Below are 16718 nucleotides of genomic sequence, written 5' to 3'. Positions count from 1 at the left end.
GGAATTTATATTTGAGCTCAAAGGATATCTTCTTCGTGTTGTCAGAACATCTCTCATTGATATCACTTTGTTTTTCTTAAGTAATTGATTGATTCCTGCTTTTCACCACTTATGGCCTCTTTCTCATCTATGCGATTTATTATTTTACACAATTTCTATTTACATGAAGGGGTCGGAACTTTGTTTTAGATGACAAGGGGTTTTATCACGCTTTTATATGGTAGCAAATTAAATGCCTTTCCAGGAAGCCAGCAAGCCATAAATGCATCAACATGTTGTCTGTCTTTTTGGCCTTCTTTCGTGTATTTTTTCTTTGGTCATATTACTCCGTCAGATTTCTTAGGTTTCTGTGAAAAGCAGCTTAAAATTTTGGGTTTACTTGTTTATATGTTTGCATTCACATGACCATACTTTTGCACTTTTGGTGTATGCAGAAGCATATTCAGCGGTGCTCAATTTGTAAATCAGGAAGAACATGCTATTTATCTTTACAGGTAACTGTATCCCCTTAGAATGTGCATTCCCTTCCCCAAACCCCAGGAAAACTACAAGAAAAAGTATATGGACATACTTGTCTCAGTTGTCTGAGTTACGGATGACAATTAATAAAATGATGTTTTGCTTGATATCTTGTAGGAGAGGAGCTTAGAGGAGGAAAAATACTCATATAGCATATACCTATGTTACCTGGTATATGCTCCACTTTATATCGCCGGTCCTATTATTAGTTTCAATGCATTTGCGTCACAGGTATGTCATTCGTGCTTACTTTGAACTTCTATACTTTGTATCATTCCTTCTTTCCAATTGTCAGATTTTCTATCAGAATCTTTGACTGTAAAGAACAACTAAGTAACTCCAAGTGCACTTATGCTACGTCCTTGATTTCTGGACATTACATTTACAACTTGATGTCTAACTACTTATGTTGTACCTATCTTTTTCTATTTCAGAAAAATGACATAGGTTCGCATTTTTGCAGCTTTCTATCTATGGGTTTTATTGTTCTATTTATTCTTCTAGCGGAAACTGATCTTGTTATTTAAGTTCGATCCATGATATCCATAGAATTTTATTTGAGTGTAGCATAGATATCACCATTGAACTAGATCCCAAACTTTTATGGAGATTTCCAAATAGAATTTTCAGCTGTAATTTTCTGGGGCTGAGCTAGGTTTAAGTCCATGTATACAAAAACTGGTAAAAGCTGGCTTGGACTAGGATAGACCAAATGTTTTGTCTGGTTTGATTTGTTAAGAAAATAAGTGACAAACTGCTTAAACTCTTAGCCGGGAGCCTTATATTAATATATACTACCTCTGGGTTTTTTATAATAGCAAGTAGCAACATCATCCCCTTTGGCTCGTAGTTTAAGAAAGAGATTAGAGAAGGTAAACGGACAACTCAAGTGATTAGATTAAAACCTTAATGACTCAACCTTCCCTCTAACTGGTGTTTGATTTATTTATATTAAGTTTGTTTACTAATCTCTTCCTCAAATGTGGAGTATGATGCAATTATATGAAAAAGCAGAGGAAGTAACATAGACACAATTATAAATCAATTTTGATACATCTTCCTGTACATCAATATAGCTGATGGCCCACTTTTAGATTTATTGAATTATTACGAGTCAGTTGCTTCTATTGACGCAGAGGTCTGACTGGCAAGCAGTCCCTTGGTTGATCCAATTGCTGACAAGTCGATAACTCATAACTATGGATGGGTGTTAATCGTGTTAGAAAAATTCCTACTGAGATCGATGATCACCTAGAAATGAAAATCATGACTTGTGACAGTCTGTTTTAAAACTTTTAATTAGGTTGTCAACAGTTGTGAACAAGTTATTTAAGCAAAGCCCAATACCTTATTAGATTACTTTAGCTTGCCTTCCCCTCCCCTTCCCTCTCTGCTCAACAGGAGAAATAGTAAGTTTTCATCCTTGACCTCATGATGGTCTCTGCTGTCCTCAACTTTGACTGTTCTAATCTTTGATTGACTCTTGCAGATAGATCATCCACAAAATACATATTTGTCCAAAGATGTAGCTCTTTATGGGTTAAGATGGACCTTCTCTCTTTGCCTAGTTGAACTGATTACCCATTTCTTTCATTACAATGCCTTTGCAATAAGGTGAGATATGCTTATGTTAGTTATGTATAAAACAATGCCAGAATCCCACAACACTGTCTAATTTCATTTGTTGTTCCATTCTTCAGTGGCTTGTGGAAACAGCTATCAGCTTTTGATGTCTTTATCATCGGGTATGGGGTAAGAGTTGCTAATTTGTGTTCCATTCGTTTTTGAAGTGAGCTAGTTCGTTTTTATTTTGTTAATAATGCGCTGAATGATAAGGCCATTGACAGTGGCTTCCTCTAAGGCTGATATATTTTACTCATAGGCCCTGATTCTTTGGTTTATCTGATTTAAATTATGAGGTATTCACCCAAGTAGCAGAATATGCCATCTTAATATCCTACTGAAGCATGTTTGATAATGTACTCTATCGCTACCAGTTTCGCAACTTTCATAAAGTTGATATAGCTTTCTTTTTCCCGTAGAATTTGTTCATTTTCTGAAGTCTGTTCAGAATCGATTATTTAAAAACTTTGTTTCTGCACCACCAACAGGGGGTAGAGAAATAGAATTTGATGGTGCTTGCATTATCCTTCATGAAAATCATTTTCAAATTTCGTGGTTGACTACTGCATATTCTTGGCTTAAATTATTATTGAGCTCTTGTACAGTGCTAATAATGTCTTGGCTCAAACAATTGGCCTCACTTCTTTATGCTATTTCCATAATGGCAGGTCCTAAATTTCATGTGGCTGAAGTTTCTTCTCATTTGGCGCTACTTTCGGTTTTGGTCATTGGTATAACAAATCTATTCCTTGTTTGATCTGAGTTTTAGGTGCTGCACTTTTTATTTTCTTATTCTTTCCCATCTAAGGCTGTTCTCTTTACTTGGTCTAGTCTGATTTGGTCTGAATTATTTAATTTCTGGTCTGGTCTGAAATTTTCTCATCTCTTGATTTCATTATAGTTTTACCATGTTTGTACGTAAGTATATATATAACAAAAATAACACTGTCAAGTGTAGTCTAGTTAGGTATGTCTTAAAGTATATTTTTCAAATATCTACTTTTCATAATTTTTTCAAAACGGAATTAAGATAAATGCAATAAGCAAACTGAAAGAAAGGTCCGACCTGATTTTAAAAAGAATAAAGTAATAAGCAATAAGAATAAGGTGAAAGGAATATAGTATATGTGTATAGCACTCTCCTCTCAGCAAAAACAAGTTTTTTTCAGAAAAATATAAGTTGAGGAGAACAAAGCCTAATTATCAAAAGATTTTTCTTTTGTTTTTTATGGTGGCATACTATTCTGAGTTAAAACCCTTGAAAACGGTCTTTCAGCTTAATGGCATTGAGGCTCCCGAAAATATGCCAAAATGCATCAACAATTGCTACAATTTGGAGAGTTTTTGGAAAAGTTGGCATGCATCCTACAATAAGTGGCTTGTGAGGTACGTCTTCTGTAGGTTTGGTATTTGGTGTGTTGTACATCTCTGTTAGTATGTAATGACTAAATAGTTATTTTATAATTGGCGTGGAAGCTAGGTACCTTTACATTCCGCTTGGTGGTGCACAGACAAAGTTGCTAAATGTGTGGGTTATATTCACATTTGTTGCTATCTGGCATGATTTGGAATGGTAATTTCTTAAACATTTTTCCTGCTTAGGCCATTCATTTTTAGCAGTACAGTCACTGATTTCTTTTGACTTTGTTTTATGATTCCTGGACTTCTTGACTTGGCTGCAGGAAACTTCTATCTTGGGCATGGCTGACATGTATCTTTTATATCCCAGAAATATTATTGAAATCAGTAGCTAGGGCTTTTCAGGTTTGTTCTATTGTCAAGTACCCCGTATATGTTTCTTCAGTAATCATATCCTGACACTAAATATGTTTGCTGAAATCAGTCACTTTGCAACCTATGTCCGAAGTTCATTTGTCATGCTAGCTATAGGCATGGGCATATATTCAGAATCATAACTAGCAAAATTCTTAAATAAATATGTCATAGCATCATTTCTTTCTGAACTCTGCACATCTTAATACATGCAGTTTCTTTGCGACTAAAAGACTAAAACAAGTGAGCATCAGTTGTATCAAATGCCTTTTTGTGGTATCCCTGATTGAGAATCTGCGTTTTGAATCTTTTGATATTTCTAGGATAATAAGGGATTCTAGTCTCACCCACAATTAGCCTATCACTCCCTCCCGGCTCCCCCACCCACGGACCCACCCCCTTCCCTACCTTTAGGGTGTTGGAGATGAGAAAGCAGAGACAACAAAATAAACGGTTGAAATGTGAAAAGAAATGTTACTGCATTCTCATTCACTTCAGCTGGGAGAATCATTGCCCTTCAAATAGGCTACAAACTAATTAACTAACAATGGTAAGCAAGAGCAAAACCCCTACCCAATTAAGTGGAATAATGGGTGATAGTGCCCCACTAATTTAGCCCACTACCACAACTAAATTTGACTAACCTGACTAGCTAGTAAAAAACATTGATTTAGTGAATTACATCAAATAAATTAAATAACTAAGTTGTTAGTAATTTGAAGCACTAATTTTAATACACCCCTTTGCTTCAAAGTTTGAAAATTAATGAAGCAGGTCTCTTCATCTATGATGCACTTCTCATCTCAAACACATGTTGATGCACGTTATCACCAACTTCTAATCTTTGGAGCACTTCTCTCCCTTGGCGCATATTATCAACCATGACTCTAAAACAAAATTTCTTTTACAGCCACTTGTGCCATAAATGCTTCCTCGTCATTTTGAAGCCTGCAGTTCCTTGCCAAATGCCCAAAATTTTGACACTTGAAACATTTTGGCTGTCCTTTATGCCAACAACTTTTTTCTTCATGACCAACCATTTGACAATTGTTGCATTGGGAGGTTTTTCCTTTCCCTTTATGGAACGAAGACTTAACCAATAAGGCTCCTTCAATTCCATTTTCTTCCTCCTTCATTGATCTTCTTTGGTCTACAACATTAGAGCATTGGTTATTTTGGATAGGTCTTTGGAATTTTCAAGTGAGGAAATTTTTGACTCATATTTTCGGGAAAACTCACTAAAACCTTATAAACCACTCTCTCATTGGAAAATGTTTCACCAAGCAATCTAATTTGATTAACAGTTGTCATAAGTTCATTTACATATTCTTTAATGGTTTTGCTCTTCTTCACGGTTCAAAACTTGCATCAACTTTGTTTGAGCATTGCTCTCAAACTCTTCCTTTAGTCTATCCATGCCTCCTTTGGTGGATCACAAGTCATGATACTTGTAAAGATTTCGTCCAACACAGCCGAATTAATACATGAAAGTGCCTTTGTTTTCTTTTCCGCTTCTTTATTGTGCCTTTTCATTTGGGATACAGTTGGATTTTCTGGAAGAGGGTTTGAATCATCACTCTCAGTTGCTTCCCACAAACTCATGGCTTTCAAATATGATTTCATTTTGATAGCCCATGTATTGTAATTCTCTCCTTTGAATGTGGGTATAGAAAGTGAAAGAGTATTTGATGCCATTGAGAGAAAGATATGAACGCTCAAATAAAATAGGTCTCACAAAGATCACTAGCTCTTGATACCAATTTTGTTGGAGATGAGAAAGCAGAGACAACAAAATAAACTGGGAGAATCATTGCCTTTTAAATAGGCTACAAACTAACTAACAATGCTAAGCAAGAGCAAAACCCTACCTAATTAGGTGGAATAATGGATGATAGTGCCCCACTAATTTAGCCCACTACCACAACTAAATTTGACTAACCCGACTAGCTAGTAAATAACGTTGATTTATTGAATTACATGAAAGATATTAAATAACTAATTAATTTGTAATTTGAAGCACTAATTTTAACATAGGGAGATTGCGGTGTCAACTGGAACCTGAGTCCAGTTCCTCTTGAGACTCTTGGCAGTGGTGTAGTTAGAAGGCATTATGTGGGAAATAAAATGACACTTCGTACGGTATTTGCTAATTTTGTTACAAGTATCTTTCATCTGATTTGCTTACTATGTTTATTTACATGTAAGAGATTCGTCAACTTTTCAGGTGGAGAGTACTTTCTGGAAGTTTTTCTTACAGGAATTGAGTGCAATTTCTGGGGCTGTAACAATTACTTGTCTCATGGTACATCTCTCATTACTCGTGTCTTGCCTAGCAAATTTCCTCGTTGAACTTTGTACAATTTATGTTTCCCTTTGCATTGTGCAGTCTTTTTCCTTGGATTTATATGCTGCTTGACCTTCTCTAAATTGCATGGCTAATAAGGCTTATCTAGAAACTATCTTTTTGTTGTTGGAATTTTGAAAAAGAATTCTCAATATCTTTCTAACTTTCTAAGTAACATTTGCTGATTTGCATGCTTTATTTCTTGCGAGTTCCAAGGTTAGATATTTTGAACTTGAGCCTGGATGAGCTCATGAGCATGCTGGAGGAGCAACAGTTTTGGCTGATAATGTTGAATCATATATGTGAAAATGAATTTACAAAGTTCTTCAAGCAATCTAGTCCTGTTTTGTTGCTCGCAACTTTCTTTTAATTTTTTTTTAGCTAGATGAGCATGACGAAGCAATTTTTTTTGGCATCGAGCGTGAAATCATGTACTTCCTCCGTTCCTTAAATATCGCATTATGATTGACTTTTACTCCTTCTAACACATTACTTTGACTATTAATATCTCAAATTATGTGTAAGTAAAAATTATAAAAAAATGATATTTAGAAAATATATATCGATACGAATCTAACATGACCCCACATCATTACAATTTTGTTACGTATGAATAAAAAAAAAGGCCAAAGTCGTAGTGTAGCCAAATGGTGAGATATTTACGGAAGGAAGAAGTATATTAATCCGTATCGGGTGTAGAGTTTCTTCGGTCATATCTTAAGGATCTTATGGTGTTGCTTGATTCTACTTGCAGATTGCTAATCTTGTCGGCTTTGTTGTTGGGCCATCAGGAATCAATTTCTTGATTTCTGGTTTCCTTCATAAAGAAGGTATTAAGTCATGAAGATCCTTGTTATGTTAATTGTCACTCTCAGCCCAAAGAACGTTATGTTTATGCAATTTTTTCTTCTTCTTTCGCAGGACTTCCCGTACTTGCTGGCATACTTTTTACCTTCTATCTAGGAACAAAGGTAAGTTGAGTAAATGAGCTGCGTAGTGCTTTGGTGGGATGTTAAGCAATTTTGACTAACTGGACCCTTGTTCTTTTACAGCTTATGTTTCATATACGTGATGCCAGACAAAAACCATTGAGTTGAGGATGCTGAAAACCATTTTACTAATTTGGCTGTAAATCATTCTACGAAACTTTTGACATGAAAACGGATACCGAATCTTAAGAATCAGAGAAGGAGATTTTGCAGTATTGGTAGTCAAGGATCGTAAGTGTGTTAGGCGACTTCTGGTGAGAAGACATGCAATCTAAAGACTTCTGCAAACGAATTTTATGGAAAAGGACATGTGCGAGAGCTGATACCATGTTCCATCTCATCCTTGATTGATTCAAATCATCAATCCATGTTAAGTTTTGGTGATTGATTTTGTGATCATGCACAGTTTTTGTTTTTGGATGATCGAAGTAAAACCACACAAGCAGCCGAGAATCATTTTTCCAATTGATGCTTTTTAATCTCGTGGAATTAAAGCCTAAAATATAATTCTAATCTATCCTATGCTATTTAATCTAAGTGTTTCTCTCTCTAAAACTTTTAAAACTCGAAAAATTAGAACAATCAAAAGCCTCCCCAAAATTGGGAAAAAGGGGTATTTATACCCTTTCCAAAAAAAATACAAAATAAACTAAAAATTACGAAATCCGGACTACGGTGCGGGCGCACAAATATGGGTCTTCGAGGGCGCACCAAAATCGGGTGTTGGCTCACCGATGAGTGAGATAAATCAGCTATCCCAAAGTTACGATGAAGGTGCGTCAATAATGGGTGCGGGCGCACCGCTCTGCAAACATGATTTTTGCTGGAAACAACATAAAATGCATTTCCCTTCCCGTGCTATTGTTTGGTGGCGACTCCTTCGAAATTCAAAAATCTACAAAATCGTAGGGGGATTCAAATCCAACAAGTGCGGGAGGAAACTAAAACACCCCTTACAATTTGGCGACTCAACTGGGGAGTTCTAAATTTCAATTCGATTATACGAGCAGTCCATGGGCAACTTGCCATTGCCATGCTCAAGTTCTGGATGCCAGTAGTAGCGCTGGACGCAGGCCCCTACGCCAGGCGCTGCTGCCTGCATTCAGCACAGTGGCTTCCAGTGGCTGGCTGCCCATTCTGTCCAAGTTTTCGAGTGGGAGTTCAGTTCAATTCAGATTTTGAATTTTGAAGAACGCTGCCAAACCCCGAGAACGAATGCCGAAAAACGAGCTTTTCAAATACAATATTCGAGTACAATTTTCAATTTCTAAGCATGGCATGCATATTTTCGAAAACCCTATTTGTACAAAACGAATTTTTACCTTGCCCAACATGAATGCGTTCTACATTCGGGTTAGCCCCGGGGGCAGCGAAATGGTAATTCTCCATACGTTTCCTGACCAAAGTGTATGACCATTTCCGCGCCTACCGAAACTTGGCATTTGCTTGACGTTCCCGATGTCAAGTATGGAGGTCGTCCGCCAACCAACACCTCCCCCTTGAGGAGGTGAAACAGTTGTTGCCGGATCCGCCTCTTAGTCAAGCACCCTTTCGACACCCAAAGCCGACCACTTGCATCATATAAAACTTAGACCGACCATAGGTTGAGAACTTTGCATGTCGCATTCATATTCATGCTAGTGTGACAACATGCTATTTGTGCATTGTGTGGGCGTCTTTACACGCGTGAATGACTAACCTCAAGTTCTAGCTTTGCCAAAACCATTAGCCTCCAACTAGGAAACCTAACCCCTAGGAGCATCATTCAAACCTCATGCATCTAAAATCGCCGATTTAGGGTCTTTTAGGAATGCCACTCCATTTGATTCAAAACCCCTAAACACGCCTCACGCGCAAATACCAATATCCAATTCCAAATTCAAGCCCAATCCAACAGCGTCATAATGCCGGATTTTTAAGTCCAATTTCCAATTCCAAATTCAAAATTCAATCCAACGACGTTATAATGCCGGATTTTCAAGTCCTATTTCCGAATCCAACGACGATATGATGCTGGATTTTCGATTCAAAACTTTCAAGTCCAAATCCTATATCCAAAACCTCAAGTTCAAATTCATGACGACGTAATGCCGGATTTTTAATTCAAACATTCAAGTCCAAGTCCTATGTGAAGGAAATAATGCCCTTGGTCCAAGTATGCATTTAATGTTAAGTCTAATAAATGCGGTTCAGTATTAATTAACAAGTTAATAATTCAGTGAGATCAAGTGAGCTGAATGCCTAGCTAGAGGCCGATTCAGTTCAAGTGGAATTAATGATATTAATCCACAACTTACTCTTGACTGAACCCGTAGGGTCACACAAATAGTACGTAAACGGATCAAGTATTTAATAGCATTAAATACTCCATCTATGGATATTCGGAATCGACGGATCTTGGTTTCAGTGGGAACTGAGATCGTCACAAGCAAGAAATGAATACTCCGGAAACGATGATATTGCCGGAAACGGAAATATGGATCGTATCGGAAATATAAATATTATCCAAGTCGTAGATGTTGCCGGAAACGGAAACATGGTACGTATCGGAAAATATTATTGGAAATGGAAATATTACCGGAATCGGAAATATTGCCGGAAACGGAAATATTGTCAGAATCGGAAATATTATCGGAATCGGAAAATAATTCCGGAAACGAAAATATTAAATATTTGTTCGAAACGGAAATTAATTCCGGAATCGGAAATATTAAATATTGTTCGTATCGGAAATGAATTCCGGAACCGGGAATTTAATCGGAAGCGCATCGTACGAATTAGCATCGGACGAGGCTTGCTAGACGAAGGCCCAGCACGAAGCCAGGCCCGCGCCCAGCAAGCCGAGCGCCCAAACACGGAGCTGCCACAGCCTCGCCAGGCCCAGCGCAAGGCCAGGCCCAGTAAGGCCTTTGGCGCGCGCGCGCTGAGCGTGCTCGTGGGCTGCGAGCAGCGACTGCTCGTGTGGGCCGCAAGGCCTGCACGGGTGGTGCGATGCTCGTGGCCATACGACGCTCGTGTTCGTAACAAATCCTAATCCTATCGGAATTCGTGTATTGATTAAATCCTAATCCTAATAGATTAAATTTATTATTTAGGGTTCAAATAGGATTCTAATTAAATCCACATCCTAGTAGGATTATAATTCCTTTTCTATATCTCTATAAATAGGTGCCTAGGGTCATAATTTATAGATACAATTGAAGTATTCAAAGGTAAGGTTTTTATGCAAAATCAACCAAACACTTGCACCCAAATAGCCGAAATTCCTAAGTAACCTTAAGGGCGATTCTAGTTGGTCAAGCTTAAGGCGGATCTGGACGTGCTGTGGACTATCTACGGAGGGACGACACTTGGAGTCCTAAAGACTTGTTCTTGTTCGGTTCGGGCGCAGCTAGGGAAAGCACGCTACAAAGTGTATGCATCTAAACTATGCTAAATAATTATGTGTAAATAATATGTTTCCTGGCTTTATGGTTTTTCCGCATGATTTATGTTTTGTCATATGTATCATAACCTAACAGTGGTATCACGAGCCTCTTATTATTTTCATAATCTAAATTGCATAAACATGGTTAAATATTACAAATTTTCAAGGAATTAAAAGGGGTGATTAATTTTCGTAATTGTTAATTAATTGCAAATTGCGTTTATTTAATTATATGTATGCAGTTTTTCGGCAGAATGTTCGTTACTCAACCAAATCGAGTGATTTTTGTGTCAATTCCGCATGTAAAAGGCATTCTAAAATTTTGACAAAAAGAGTCTTTTTCGCCGAAACCCAGAATTCCCAAATTCGAAGCCTAACTATGACTTTTCGGAGGTTTTAGTTTTTCGAACGCAAAAGTTTGTAAATTTAAGATGTTAAATTAAATATTTGCGATTCTTGTTGATAAATCTTGAATCTTTGATTGACCTACTGTATATGTTTAACAAGTTTGAATGCCTAGCCTTGTTAATTATACAACCTAATTTGTAATTATGATTAATTTGTTGAAATTCAAATAATTTAGAATTGATTTGATTTTCATAATTAATTAATAGTTTAATTAGGTACCAATGATTAAAAACCACCATAAAAATTGTTAATTTGTGTTAAATTTTAAATTTTTATGACCTAGATTTGAATCCATGTTAATCGGAAGTTAATTGATTAATAACTTTTCGATTTTTCGCCCTAAAATTATGAAATTAATATGATTTATTAATTTGTCATTAATTTTGGGAATAAAAGTTTTAATTTTTATGCAATTCGCTCATAAAACTTGCACGCACAAAGCAATGGACGCTACGTGTTACCCTTAAGGGGTGTTGTATAGTGCGGGCATGCGACGACGAGCAAGGGAGCTCGTCGCCCATGCGGTACGAATGCAGCGAGCAAGGCGAGTGGCACACGAGCACAAGGCAGTGGCCCTGCCTTGCGTCGAGTGCTGCGATGATGCATGGGCGGATGGGCGAAGAAGCAAGCCGATCGAGTAATGGCAGGCGCGCGCGCGGGCAGCGAGGGGTGCCTCGCAGCAACGAGCGCTGCCTCGCCCAGCCTCGCCAAGCAGCTGTTGCGCTACGAAGCCAGCGAGCGATGCTGCGCGCAAGCGTGGCTTGGCTTGCTGCGTTTGCGCGTGGCTGCTGCTCGTGCCTTGCTGTGTGATCACTTGTGAGGGGCGATGCTGCCTCGTGGACTCGACGGGGCATGGGCGCTAGCCCATGGCCTCGTCTTGACCCGATTGATGCGCTTTGAATTTAATTTTGATTTTCAGTTCGGAAATGATTTTAATTAATTTTAAAATTCGTAATTTAAATTGTTTTCTCGGATTTTAATTTTGAATATTATAATTATTATAAATTTTATTTGTACTAATTATTTTACTAAAATTAAATCTTGAATTAATTTAAATTCGTTTAATTCAACTAAAATAAATTAAATTAATGGATTCGATTATAAATTTATATGAGCTTTAAATTTTAATTAAATTTGTATGTTTCCGGTTAGACTAGAAATACATTTTTATGTTTAAAATTAGTAAAGCATATGAATTTATTGGTTTAAGTGGGAGCCTTTTAGTCATAAACTCTTGATTAGGTCTACAAATCCTTTAAGGTTAAACAACTTGATTAGAATTAATAAGGATTGAATAATTGGTAGATTATTGGTGCCCTTGATTAATTGCTGCAAATATTTATGTGATGCACTAACCAGCTATGTGGGCCATTCATGATAATGAATGGATGAATGGTATATATTGTATATGTACTGTTTTGCAGGTTATGGAGTGACTAGTATGGCCCAAATAGGATAGAAAATATGGTCTACGCACCATTAATTTGAATGTAATTGGTCTAATGCACCAAATTTGTTTTTCAATTTAAATATGGTCTGCGTACCATCAAATAGTTGTAATTAGTTTAATTATAGCTTATCCTATTTGAAGAAAATGGCGCCTCCCACGGTGAAATTCAAGACGGAGTTTTCAATCCATTTTCAAGACGGACTTTGAAGTTGAAGCTTCAAGATGAAGTCGGGCCATACTAGATCACATTTATCTTATGCATGCTTTAAGTTATTTATTGCTTTAAATATGTCTTAATTATGCATGAGATTGTGGCTTGATTATGTTGCATGATTAAGGATTTTAGTTCACTTAAAATCTAACCAACATAGTAAGAGCCTTAAGTTCCAAACTTAAAAATTGAGTCAAAAGGTGCCATGCCAAAATAAAAACTTACTTGGATATCCTTTACATCAATCTAGTAATAGTTTTTGCTCAGCGAGGTGTTACTTATTGGTCCTAAAGGGGTAAGGTACACAAATAATTGTGAGTACATGTTAGTTTTGGTGAAACTCAACGATAAAAGTAAGGAGTCCTTTTATGTCGTGGCAAAATCGATAGGTTTACCTAATAAGTTCTTAGACGTACCTATCAACCAAGAGTAGTCTCTAGACTATTAGCAAATGGCTTTTGCTTACCTAAAAGATTTTAGAATTGAGTCTAAATACATAATGTGCTTAATTCTTCAATGGGTTTTAGGATCTTGGAATCATTTTATTCACACCTGCCGGAACACATAACTTGAATAAAATGCTTAATGAACATTGAATTATGCATGAATGCTAGAATTTAAGTTTATTAAGAGAAACAGCGAATGATTATTTATTTGTTTATTCTTTTTCAATTGTAGTTTTAATTATGGCAAACAACAATTCATTCAACATTCGATCAATTCTCGAAAAGGAGAAGTTGAGCGGGAAAAACTTCCTTGACTGGCAAAGGAACTTGCAAATAGTTATTATGCAGGAAGAAAAGGAGTATGTCCTGGAAGAGGCGATGCCCGAAGCCGCAGGCGAAGGGGTCACTCAGGCAGCCCTCAATCGTTGGATTGATGCCAACAAGGATGTGAAATGTCTAATGCTCGCCACCATGAGTGCAGATCTGCAGAAAACGTTCATCAACTCAGATGCTTTCACGATCATCAGTGAGTTAAAGAACATGTTCCAAGATCTGGCTCGAGTCGAAAGATTCGAGACTCATAGGCAAATTTTTGAGACCAAACTTAAGAAAGGCGAGACCGTAAGTCCACATGTTCTCAAAATGATTGGACTCATTGAGAATATGAGTTGGCTGGATCAGCAATTCTCTCAGGAAATGGCTATAGACACCATCCTCCATTCTCTTCAAAGCGGGTATGATCAGTTCAAGCTGAACTACAGTATGAATAGTCTGGACAAAACGCTCACTGAGCTTCACGGTATGCTGAAGACCGCTGAAAAGACGCTCAAAAGTGATAAGCAAGATGTGCTTATGGTGCGTGGGGGCAAGTTCAAGAAATCTGGAAAGAAGAGGAATGCTAAGAATGGTGGCAACAAGGCCAGCCAAACTAAGCAACCAGCTGGCGCCAAATCTGAAAAGAGGAAGGTCAGTCAACCCACTTCTGAATCTGAATGCTTCTACTGCAAGAAGAAGGGGCATTGGAAGAGAGACTTCTTGAAGCTAAAGGAAGATCAGAAGAACGGAACAATCGTTCCATCTTCACGTATTTTCGTTATAGACTGTATACTTGCTAATTCAACTTTTTGGGTATTAGATACAGGTTGTGGCTCACACTTATGTTCCAATCCACAGGGACTAAGAAGAAGTAGAAAGTTAATCAAGGGTGAAGTCGACCTACGAGTGGGAAATGGAGCACGGATTGCTGCATTAGCTGTAGGAACTTATTATTTGTCGTTGCCCTCTGGGCTAGTTTTGGAACTGGAAGAATGTTTCCATGTTCCAAGTCTTACTAAAAACATCATTTCTGTTTCTTGCTTAGATGCTAAGGGATTTTCCTTTTTAATAAAAGACAATAGTTGCTCGTTTTATTTTAAAGAGATGTTTTATGGATCTGCTAGATTAGTCAATGGACTTTATTTATTAGATCACGACAAACAAGTTTATAACATAAATACCAAGAAGGCCAAAAAGGATGATTCAGATCTCACCTATCTGTGGCATTGTCGATTAGGCCATATTAACCTGAAACGCATAGAAAGACTTCAAAAGGAAGGAATTCTAGAACCATTTGACTTAGTGGATTATGGTAAGTGCGAATCATGTTTACTTGGCAAAATGACAAAGCAACCTTTCTCTAAAGTTGGAGAAAGAGCAAATGAACTATTGGGTTTAATCCATACAGATGTATGTGGACCAATGAGTACAAATGCTAGAGGTGGTTTCAGCTACTTTATCACTTTCACTAATGACTTCATTAGATATGGTTATGTCTACCTAATGAAGCATAAGTCTGAATCCTTTGACAAATTCAAGGAATTTCATAGTGAAGTAGAGAATCAATTAGGCAAGAAGATTAAAGCACTGCGGTCTGATAGAGGCGGTGAATATCTGAGCTATGAATTTGACGACCATCCGAAAGAATGTGGAATTCTATCAGAATTGACTCCTCCTGGAACACCACAATGGAATGGTGTGTCGGAACGGAGGAACAGAACCTTGCTAGACATGGTTAGGTCAATGATGGGTCAGGCCGAACTTCCAATAGAATTTTGGGGACATGCACTAAATACAGCTGCACTCACTATAAATAGAGCTCCGTCTAAAGCTGTTGAAAAGACTCCATATGAGTTATGGTTTGGAAAGCCTCCAAATTTGTCTTTTCTTAAGATTTGGGGATGTGAAGTATACGTCAAAAGATTAATTTCAGACAAACTTCATCCAAAATCTGACAAATGTATCCGTGTGGGCTATCCAAAGGAAACAAAGGGGTATTACTTCTACAATACATCTGAGAACAAGGTGTTTGTTGCTCGAGATGGTATCTTTTTTGAAAAGAATCACATTTCCAAAATGACAAGTGGGAGAAAAGTAGACCTCGAAGAAATTCGAGTCGAACAACAAACTCTAGAGAATGCTCAAGATGACATTCAAGATGAAACTCAGAGATCTTTAGAAGTATCTGGTGAGAATCATGGTCAATCTAGAGATGTAACCCCGCGTAGATCGCAGAGATATAGATCTCAACCGGAAAGGTACTTAGGTATTTTGACGAACGAGAGCTATGATGTTCTATTACTTGAAAGTGATGAACCTGCGACTTACAAGAAAGCTATGACGAGCCCTAGCTCCAAACAATGGCAAGAAGCCATGCAATCTGAATTAGACTCCATGTCTGAAAACCAAGTATGGGATTTGGTCGATTTGCCAGATGGCTACCAAGCCATTGGAAGCAAATGGGTTTTCAAAACTGAAAAAAGACAAGGATGGGAAACTTGAAGTTTTCAAAGCTAGATTGGTTGCAAAAGGTTACAGGAAAGTCCACGGTGTGGATTACGATGAAACCTTTTCACCAGTTGCAATGCTAAAGTCTATTCGGATAATGTTAGCAATCGCTGCATATTACGATTACGAAATATGGCAGATGGATGTCAAAACCGCTTTCTTAAACGGCGTTTTAACAGAAACTGTGTTCATGACACAGCCTGAGGGTTTTGAGGATCCAAAGAATGCTAAAAAGGTATGCAAGCTAAAGAAATCAATCTACGGATTGAAGCAGGCATCAAGGAGCTGGAATATACGTTTTGATGAAGCAGTCAGTGACTTTGGTTTCATCAAGAACGCAGACGAATCTTGTGTATACAAGAAGGTCGGTGGGAGCAAAACTGCTTTCCTAGTATTATATGTCGATGACATATTACTTATCGAAAATGACATTCCTATGTTGAACTCTATCAAGATTTGGCTTAGGAAATGTTTTTCGATGAAGGATCTAGGAGAAGCACAACACATATTGGGCATCAAGATTTACAGAGATAGATCTAAAAAGATGATTAGACTTAGTCAAAGCACTTATATCAATAAGGTGCTTGATAGGTTCAAGATGGCAGACTCCAAGCGAGGCTACCTACCCATGTCTCATGGAATGACTCTAAGCAAGACTCAGTGCCCAAAAACACTTGATGAGCGCAGACGAATGAATGGGATTCC

General features: G+C 37.6%; 1 protein-coding gene across 2 annotated transcripts in view; it reads left to right on the top strand.

Annotated features, from left to right (window-relative positions):
* The window catches only part of LOC110802529 (membrane-bound O-acyltransferase gup1), a 28654-nt gene extending 20869 nt beyond the window's left edge, over positions 1-7785 (top strand). For both annotated transcript variants that reach the window (XM_056831170.1, XM_056831171.1), the window contains exons 8-19: positions 435-494; positions 637-750; positions 2009-2133; positions 2220-2271; positions 2811-2873; positions 3419-3528; positions 3623-3715; positions 3825-3906; positions 6140-6217; positions 7014-7089; positions 7181-7230; positions 7312-7785. In XM_056831170.1, coding sequence (XP_056687148.1) covers positions 435-494; positions 637-750; positions 2009-2133; positions 2220-2271; positions 2811-2873; positions 3419-3528; positions 3623-3715; positions 3825-3906; positions 6140-6217; positions 7014-7089; positions 7181-7230; positions 7312-7356 — 948 coding nt within the window. In that variant the 3' untranslated portion in view covers positions 7357-7785. The remainder of the gene's footprint in view (positions 1-434; positions 495-636; positions 751-2008; positions 2134-2219; positions 2272-2810; positions 2874-3418; positions 3529-3622; positions 3716-3824; positions 3907-6139; positions 6218-7013; positions 7090-7180; positions 7231-7311) is intronic.
* Positions 7786-16718: the final 8933 nt, after the last annotated feature.

This window comes from Spinacia oleracea, chromosome 6, assembly GCF_020520425.1.
Source record: "Spinacia oleracea cultivar Varoflay chromosome 6, BTI_SOV_V1, whole genome shotgun sequence".
NCBI classification, from domain to species: Eukaryota; Viridiplantae; Streptophyta; class Magnoliopsida; order Caryophyllales; family Amaranthaceae; genus Spinacia; species Spinacia oleracea.
The sequence above is the reverse complement of the archived record's forward strand: the minus strand, read 5'-3'. Positions and strand labels throughout refer to the sequence as shown.